General features: G+C 37.1%; 1 protein-coding gene across 2 annotated transcripts; it reads right to left on the bottom strand.

The window, feature by feature from the left end:
• Positions 1 to 256: 256 nt before the first annotated feature.
• LOC102076904 (cell wall protein DAN4) lies at positions 257 to 8,878 on the bottom strand. 2 transcript variants are annotated; one of them, XR_002061974.2, is made up of 7 exons: positions 8,001 to 8,878; positions 6,153 to 6,595; positions 5,870 to 5,887; positions 5,436 to 5,530; positions 3,790 to 3,831; positions 3,516 to 3,563; positions 257 to 1,861 (listed from the first exon to the last, which is right to left on the bottom strand). XR_002061974.2 is itself a non-coding variant. In XM_025906714.1 (7 exons), the coding sequence occupies exons 1-6, from the start codon at positions 8,518 to 8,520 to the stop codon at positions 3,522 to 3,524; spliced, it is 735 nt and encodes a 244-aa protein (XP_025762499.1). In that variant the 5' UTR covers positions 8,521 to 8,865; the 3' UTR covers positions 257 to 1,861; positions 3,516 to 3,521. The 2 variants fall into 2 exon arrangements, 1 of the variants encoding a protein (XP_025762499.1); XM_025906714.1 differs by having other exon boundaries at positions 6,153 to 6,170; positions 8,001 to 8,865.
• Positions 8,879 to 9,508: the final 630 nt, after the last annotated feature.

Here is a 9,508-nt window from a genome sequence, read left to right as displayed (position 1 = left end):
TATATTTATCTCAGCAATTCAACACAGTGTTTTTATCTGGCAAATGTATATATTTGTTTCATATTATACAAAATACAGACAATACCAAGAAAAAAAAGGACTGACAAGCAGAGGTCAGCATTAGCTCAGCTGCTCAGGTTCCTGTTAACATGAAATGCTGCCACAATATCTTCCTTCCACAAGCGGGTACTCCCAGTATCCAACACTGGGATTATAATGGAGCAAAGTTATATATATTTTGTATGTCAGACATATATACATCTATACACATCACCTTCAAATGAACTGGTGGCAAACAGACAAAACCAGTTTGTCAAAGAGTCCAGTACAGTCAAATGAAAATGTGACATGCAGATGGTAAAACTGTGTAGATGATTGCTTAATGTGACTGTTTTAAATAAATGTTTTTATTTGATTTTTGTTTTTTTATTCATTTCTTATTTATTTGTTGGTTTTAAATACAGCTTTTTATACACTTTACAAGTCTGGCTCCTGTGTTCAGATATGTTCACCGGGTCTTTTCTAACAGTTGTGCCAACCAATGACTCCATTATCTGCGTACATTTTTCTCTTTTCAGTCTGGACATTTTTGTTCCACACCAAGGAGTATGTATGGGAATCATAGATGCTTGTCTAAACTCACATCTACACATTCCAAAAAAAAAAAAAAAAAAATACTCCTACTCAGACTCTATTACAAACACAATAAATAAACTCGCTGGCTTAAAAAATATATAAAAATATATTTTTTTACATAAAAAAAACTAAAATATATTCCACAAATGCATCAAAAGCCAAACACTGAAAACACAGAACCATGTCTACAGTCTTTCATATGTGACGGACAGACAAGATGTTATTTTGGGATAATTAGACATATATAAGATTGAAATAACGTGACAGTATGATAATGAGAAAGTGCAGAGAAGACAGCTTTTTTCACATCTGTTTGTTTTTGCAGTGATTTATGAAAATAATAAAAGCATTGTGGTAGGGAATTTTCTATTTCTACTTCCATGAAACACAAACACAAATGCATGTGTGAAGACTGTATCTAGAACAACTGACAAGATCACATTTTAGAGGTAAAGCTCGCACAGCTTGCTTTAATTTGGAAAAAGGTAAAAGTTCAATTTTCTTATGGTGGCTTAGCTTAATGTGCATTGTGCAATAAAAAAATATATAATATTCAAATTTTTTTAGGCACCTTTAGCTTTTCAGCTGAAGCTTTATCACATACTTAATACATACAAAGAAAAGAAAAAAAGCCACCAAACCTTTTCCCAAATATGTACACATGAACATAGGCAATTAGTCCATTAGCCATAAAAACGTAACTTTTTTTCTTTTTTGCACAGTTGAACACTTTAACACACACACACACATATATATATGTTCACTGACTACATGCATAATGTGTGTCTTTGTGTTTAAAATTATTCTAAATATGACCAAAAACCAACTCGTTATTGCTCGTGTTAAATGGACTTTCTGCAGTGCACTTCTTCTGGCAAGACCTTGGTCACTTATAACCAGCACAGCAGTAAAACTTTTTGCATGAGGCGGACAGAAAACCATCTTGATGTGCGACTGCAGAGCAGTTACATGAACAGGCATGCTGCGGCTTGTTTGGTCTCACTCTTCTTCACATTGGAAGCTTATCCACCTTTGGGCGCAGAGGCCTTCACAGACCACCTTTACTTCACCTGGACTGTTACGAAGCTGTGTCAGGCAGATCCTCGTATCCAGATTTATCCAGATTCTTAGCAGTTCAGAACTTCAAATGGTGTGTTCTATTTGGGCAAGGGCTTTAAATTATGGTGTTTTCAGGTGAATTTATGATGATGGAACTCTCGGGCGTCTGTATGACAAAGAGAAAGAGAAAAGCATTTAGTCTGTGCATTACCAAGTCAATTGTGTGCTTGACTGGCGAAACGCCTGGCTGATCATTTTTAATGGAGGTTTCTGTGGCAGAGTGACTGTAGTCAGCTCTTATCAGTCCCAAAGATCTGACTGAGTAGTCCATATCTTTTGGTAAGCTTTCAAATGGAGCATCCTGGGCTGTGTATTTGAACTGTGATCTTTTCCCAAAACCTGAGTAGTTTTCTTGCTTAGACCTCCATGTATCAGACAATACAATAGAAATAGAGGTAGTCAGTAAGTGAAAGTACATTTAAAATAAAAAGTCCAAAAGACATGCGTCAAACAAAATGACTGTGTTGAAAGTCATTTGTCGCATCGTGATTTCTTTGGACTGTTATAAAAGCATACATCTTTTATAACTTTATGAAAACAAGTATTTGGTGCACAAGTTTGAATTCATTTTGGACTTTCTCTAATCCACACCGTGTCAGAATTATACATGCATGCTCCAATATATAGATCAACCACCCCTATTAATATTAATGTAAATGTCCTTTAGCCACATAAACCAGGTGCTTTCCATAGCCAAGAACCGTCTTATGGTTGGATATTTGAACCCTCTTCCTGGCTGAACTGGTAGAGAGTCATTCGTCTCAAATTCTGTAGAATTTTAGCTTTAAATATCACACATACTTTACATACTACATACTGACATTTTCAGTGGCCTTTCTTACCATCAAAATAAACCTGGATCTATAATTTGGGACTGGTACATTAAAAAAAATGTCTGCGTGCTTGCTAGTTGAAAATATGAAAAAAAAAAAGTCTGATATTTAAACAGACACTAGTAAAAAAAACTTGTAAAAGTCAGCTTGTGATCATCTCTGATCAACAGCCTTATTAAATGCAGAGTAGTTTGGGCCCAGAAGCAGGATTCAACATGTCATCACTTAAAGACCAGATACAATAGAAACAGAGGTGAGAGTCAAGTTACACACACACAAAAAAAAGCCAGTCAAAATGAATGCAAAGTCCAAAAGACATGCATCACACAAAATATCTGTGTTGTGTCATGTGGCCTAAATCTTTTTTCACATCGTAGACAAAGATGTTGTGGAAATTTGGGGACTCCTGCAGAGACCCATATTTGAACAGACACAGTAAAAAAAAAACTTGCAAAAGTCAGCTGGTGATCATTTCTGAATGGTGTATTACTGAATTTCACAATTATGCAAAATAAAACAGGTAGATTATTTTTCAACATGAAATTGTTAGTCACAAAAAAAGAGAAAATGCTACTTTTGTCTAACTTTCATCGTTTTTTTAATCAGCTCCTCACAAAGGAAAATTAACCCAGTGATCTGTGCGTTTCTTCCCAGCAGAGAGAAGTCCAGTATCGAGCACATAAGCAGGCCCAGTTTTGTTTTTTTTTTAACCTACAGTTGGTGGAAAAATAGATTTTTGTAGTTACAGCTGGACCTCTGCTGACAAAAAAAAAAAAAGAACACTTAGTGGGAACAAATATCAAATCAGTCAAGGCTGTGTTTCCATTCAGGTCTTGTCTGGTCTCATCAGTCAAGGAAACCACATGTGTGAAATATTAAGTCTTTTAAAGGCACCGTTTATGAAAGTAGTAGTACAGTAAAAATTACCATTAATCAATTGGAACCCTCTTCAACATCTGTGGGAAATGGGTTTTGCTAAAAAGAGAAGAAAATAATACTGTTAAAGCAAAAACACCCTGACCAGGGTTTAACACAAAGTTGACTCTCCACAAATGTTAAGAAACAGATAAATCACTTCTGTTGTTCTTATTAATGAAATGTAATATCTAAGTAAGACTATCAAATAACTGCAAGTTTAGTTGTATCCTAATCCTCTGTGCTTCAGTTACAGTGAGTTAGCATCCACATTCTACAAAAATACCTGTATCTCTGTCATTCCTTCTTCTTCCCTCAAGTTTCGAATCTGAAGCAGAAATGAAACAGAAGTCAGGGTCAACGTTCATTTCCTCATCAATGTGACAAATTCGTGCTATTACATAAAAGGTTTAACACATACTCTGTCATACTAATGTTCTCACAGAAACTGATACAAAAAAAAAGAAAAATTGTGTAAAACTCTCAAGTTCCCTCGCTTGCGTGTGACTTTCAACTTGCAAGTACGAATTCCTTGCAGCGATTGGTCTTTGTCATGACAACCACAAATTTAACAATCCAATCAGAAATCAGATGGGTTTGGCTTACTCAGCTTTACTGAGCTTCAGGTCCTGGAAGGGTGATACAGTTTGAAGCTGGAGGATCTCTATATGAATATCCCATGAGGCTCATACAAGCTAGGTCCCTTAACTTTCGGTAGCTGTTGGAAAGATAAAGTTGTGCTATACCAGTCAGAAATACCATTATTACTTTAGTATTACGTTAACACAAAGTCAGGGCTGACCCGGGACCTTTGCTGTGAGTCACACGGTGCAGCATAAAGGCCCTTTCACAACGGATGCGGCATGCGCTGCACTCATCACTAACTAAGAGCGAAGGATCCAACATTTGTTGCGCTGGCTGCTGTCATTTCAAAACATGTACCTCTCTGACTTTATATCCTCTACAAGAATTTGTGTTGTATTATGTTGAAATGTTCAATAAAACATGTATCGCTCATTCATAATGAAGAAAGCTTTGTAACTGTCCTGACTAGTGAGGAATCTGTTGTTTCCACAGCACTGTTTTCCCCCTGAAGTCCGCAGAGCAGTTGAAAAGGCTCTGAGTCTGCATAAACACATAAACCTGTGACACAAAAAATTTACTGAACTCAGACAGGCACAAAATGTTTTCCTTCGTGGTGATGAAGGAAAACACTGGCACATGAAAGGGCATTTACCCTTCAAGGGCCTGAGGCTAAGTAAAGCCCACCCATCTGTTATCTGATTGGATTGTTAAATTTGTGACATGACATTGACCAATTAGCTGAAAGGAACCGGGTCAAACCTCATAACTGCAAGTTGAAAGTCACACACAGCCTTGAGAGCAGAATTTTACACATAGTTTTTTTGCTTTGTATCTGTAGCCAGACCTCAACAAAAATATTTGTAACTTGTGTAAATATTTTTTTACAAACTCATAAATTCTCATCTATCACAAACATAAAAATTTTCAGATATTTTGGTTTACAAAGTACTCAGTCCACAACTACACATTGTGATTTAAAAGTACAAAATATTTATGACCACAATGTGAGCCCATATATGTCTGGGTACATGCTGCTACACCCTTGTATTCTTTAAGCCACATGTATCACAAACACGGCCCTGGGCCCAGAATCAGTCTGGCAAAGACTCTAACCAGAGTCTTCAATCATTTTGTTTTTCAGTGGGGGTTTTTTGGTTTTGGTTTTTTTAAACAGGAAATGTTGGTAAATTTATGGGAATTATCCTCTTTTATCTGGAATTTTACACATTTATTTATTTTTATCAGCATTTGCTGTCCTGCTTTATTGTATTAAATTAAATTAAATGTGTAGTTGAACATCCTTCCATCCCTGCATTAAGCAACATTCACATCTGAGCTCCCACTCACCTGTTGAATCTGGTAACGCATGTACAGATAAACAGCTATGGGGACAATGATGTTCGTCGTGATAAGAACTATTGAAATCGTTTGGATGTCACTTCCTGTTTAAGAAGAGGTTGAACATGTATTAATTTTCAAAGTAACACTCCCTTGATAACACATATTTATGCATGAATAAAGTTTTTAAAGTGCATGAACTATAAATCTTTGTCTTGTTTTCTATAGTGTGGCCAATCTGTAAGATTCACACATTTAATAAATATCGTACATGCTATATGGTTGTTTTAAAACAATTATGTTAAATTCTGTATTTGTTTTATCAGTTTTTGGAACCTGAAAAAGAAAATGAGGACTTGGGCTACTCGGTACTACAACAAACTTGTCAATATACATTTTACTGAAGCAAAGAATAAATAAATAAACAAATAACACAAGCTTACCCGTTTCTTTTTCTGAAGCTATGAAAAAAGGAAAGACTGCATGAGAACATCTGCAAACTAAATGTGTGTCAAGAGTATTGTGGTTTGTTTCTTTCAGTACATAGCTTGTTATAGAATGTTAAATATAATGGCAATGCAATCTTGTTAATATATATAATTGTATCAACCCAAATAAACACTAAAATATTAATAAACAATAAAAATTAACTAAAACCATAGAAGTACAACTGCAAATTAAAGTAACTCTTAATTTCAGTATCCAAAGTATATTCAAAAAACTTACATATTTCTTTCTCTGAACCTATGGGAGAAAGAAAAGACTATGAGTACAACTGCAAGGAACAGTTTTTAAATCAGAGTACAGCATCAAGTTAGTTAAACTTGTAGGTCACTGATCTGCTCAGTTGTAAGTACCAGAGGGGGGATGTTGATCAGTTTCATCTGCTTTAGTGTTAATGAAATTGACGACAGGTGCACTACAAGGGCAGCAATGAGAGATAATGGTTTTACATGTGGGGGACACTTTTCCCTTCTCATCTTTTCTTATTGTTTGTTCACTAGTTTTGCATTTGGCTGCTGGTAGCATGAGACGATACGGATACAGAGGTTGCACAGGCAGTCCATCTCATCCAGGATACGTGTTATTGTCAGCAGGTTTGCTGTGTCCCAGCACAATCTCAAGAGCATGGAGGAGAATCCAGGAGATAGGTTGTTACTCTAGAAGAGCTGGACAGGGACAGAGAAGATCCTTAACTCATCAGCAGGTATCCACTTCTTTGTGCCAGGAAGAACAAGATGAGCACTGCCAGAGCTACAAAATGACCTCCAGCAGGTCACTGGTGTGAATGTCTCTGACCACAGAATCAGGAACAGACTTCATGAGGGTGGCTTGAAGTTCTCTAGTGGGCGCTGTGCTCACTGGCCGACACTCCGGAGACTAATTATCATTTCCGCCTATAACATCTCACATCATTGGATGTTTCCAGGTCCAAACTTCTCTTCAGCTCCCAAACTCAAACAAATACTGTGGGGTTAAAAATGAGTTAAATCTGTCTAACTTATTTTATCTTCAATAAAATGATCAGTGTGGCTGCTCTACTAGATGTAACAATAAAGTTTAACATCCAGGCATCCATTAAAAACAGGATTTATGACGTTTAGCAGAGTTAGAAGTTAGCAGGGAGTTAGCCTGCTAGTTTCCATCTAAAGATGATATACCATGTTCTTACTGAGGGATTTCTGAAAAATTAAAATGTACAGCTCTGCTATCACTTCAGACATACACAAAGACAGTAAAATAAACAGCAGCAAAGTTTGTAGGGTTACAGAAGTTAGCTCTGTAGCCAGCCACCATTATATGCCAGCAAGCCTATAGATAGCATAATATAAACACATTACCACAGTAATGCTGGAGGATGAACAATTTTTCCCCCACAATAAAAGTGAAAAAACAAAACAAAATTTCGGTCCCCGAACACAACAGAAAAACGGACCAAACTTCAGTCAGGAGAATACCTGATATAATCTATCAACAATACGAGGTTAGTCATTAATATACTGCTAATATATAATGCAAAGTTCCTGATCCTCAGTTTCATACCTATTCAAATGATTATTAGCCTCAGAGTGATTCTTTTATGACACGTTCAAATATTTGCTGTCTGGCAAACTGTCAGCCGATGGGCTGTCGTTAAGGTTTCAAAAAATATTGAGCGTTCAAAAATGGAGCTTTAAAACATGCTGCAGATGAATAGTTATAATAAAACCTCAGAGGCCAACAGTGATTACTGACTATTTTTCAAGGCCTGTTAAAAAGAAAATAGCCTTAACGAACACTGTGTAGTTTGCACCCAGAACCTGGACCGGGACTTGAACACAAAAGCGAATCTAAGTCCCTACCCTCACCTACAGTCATGAGCTTTGGATTGTGACGCAAAGATAGAGACACTGAATACAAGCAGTGGTAATAAGCTTACTCCAAAGGTGGCTGGCCTATCAGATTAGACCCTCTACTCGTCCATGTGGAAAGTTTTTCAGAATCATCGTTAAACTTAGTTTTAGTTCAAATAAATAACCTATTACAATATATTTTCCATGACATATCAAATAAAGTTCTATTAATGTAACTTACAACTCTTCTGCTGTGAATTCACCAGGGATGATGCTGCGGTTGTACTTGTTGTTGACGATGTTGTTTTTGTTGTTGATGCTGTGCTTGGGTTTTTTGTTGTTGCTTCAATGGTCGGTGTTGCTTCGATGGCTGGTGCTGTTGATGGTGTTGCTTCGATGGTCGGTGCTGTTGACAGTGGTGTTGATGGTGTTGCTTCGATGGTCGGTGCTGTTGGCAGTGGTGTTGATGGTGTTGCTTCGATGGTCGGTGCTGTTGGCAGTGGTGTTAATGGTGTTGCTTCGATGGTCAGTGGTGTTGATGGTGTTGCTTCGATGGTCGGTGGTGTTGATGGTGTTGCTTCGATGGTCGGTGCTGTTGATGGTGTTGCTTCGATGGTCGGTGCTGTTGATGGTGTTGCTTCAATGGTCGGTGCTGTTGATGCTGTTGCTTCAATGGTTGGTGTTGTTGGTGAAGTTTTTGGTGGTGCTGTTGGTGGTGGTGGATTGAGTAAACACAAGAGTTTGTAGCCATTTTTTTTCATGTCTTAATTATGTTAGCGGTCATAAAAATTACATTTTTGGGAAAATTCCAGACTGTTTCCAAATTAATTATTTAAAATTCAATATCACTACTTATATTTAGTTTGAATAGAAGGGTAATTTAAAAGGCTGGTGTAAGTACTACAGAAACTGCTGATCTCCTGGGATTTGCCTCTATACCCGTCTGTAGGGATCACAGAAAGGACCCTTCTGTGAAGGGCTGCACACTGACCAGTACATTTAAAACATGACACTGTTTTACAAATGACTGTTGTCCACTCGAAGAGACCAGATCCTTAAAAAACTAGTACTTTCTGTTACAAAATGTTTATTTAGCTATTTTACAACAGTTTGGTGTTCTCATACGCAAAACAAAGAAAAGCTTGAATTGTCATTGAAATGTTAATTTGAACAGATAATACTTAGTAAATATGATCAAATATGTATTTTGTCCATGTGTGAAACTCAAAGCTTCTTTAAAGTCAGAATTTTTCTACGAAAAAAACCCCTTGGAGGGGATCGTCCCGACAGAATCGCCCCGTATTCAGAGAAAATATTTCATATTGAGGTGAAAAGGAACACAGTTTGTCCCGTACTTCAGCTAGAATTTGCCGGCATGTTTTGTACCTTAGGCTTTTGGTTTTTATGGGCCGATGGGGCTTTATTTCTTTTCTTTTTTTAACGGTATAAATGAATGGTGGTGGATTGGCCAGTTGGTCATGATCGACTCTGGGCTGGACCAATTACAGCCGAGGAGGTCGAACTTTAAAGTTGAGGTGAAAAGAAACGCAATTTGTCCCGTTCTACGTCTGCTAGAAAGTTGCTAATTAAATCATGAAACTGATCAATGATCAGCTGATCAGCTTTTCTCTCTGCGCCAGAAAGAGGAAACCAGCGGATGTCGCGTTAAACAACAGCAGCACGTTTAAGCTTGATCCGCTGTTGTTAGAATTTATTTAATATTACTTTCTAGTATCAGCTGATGTTTGC

The sequence above is a fragment of the Oreochromis niloticus genome, linkage group LG4, assembly GCF_001858045.2.
Source record: "Oreochromis niloticus isolate F11D_XX linkage group LG4, O_niloticus_UMD_NMBU, whole genome shotgun sequence".
NCBI lineage: Eukaryota > Metazoa > Chordata > Actinopteri > Cichliformes > Cichlidae > Oreochromis > Oreochromis niloticus.
The sequence above is the reverse complement of the archived record's forward strand: the minus strand, read 5'-3'. Positions and strand labels throughout refer to the sequence as shown.

What these genes read in the sequence shown, in the direction of transcription:
- LOC102076904 (XM_025906714.1), bottom strand. Translation starts at nt 8,520, where the DNA reads ATGAAAAAAAATGGCTACAAACTCTTGTGTTTACTCAATCCACCACCA. An exon ending in TGCGTTACCAGATTCAACAG is followed by an intron (nt 3,832 to 5,435) that starts GTGAGTGGGAGC and finishes TTTCTGCTTCAG; the next exon opens with ATTCGAAACTTGAGGGAAGA. An exon ending in AAGGAATGACAGAGATACAG is followed by an intron (nt 3,564 to 3,789) that starts GTATTTTTGTAG and finishes TTCTCTTTTTAG; the next exon opens with CAAAACCCATTTCCCACAGA.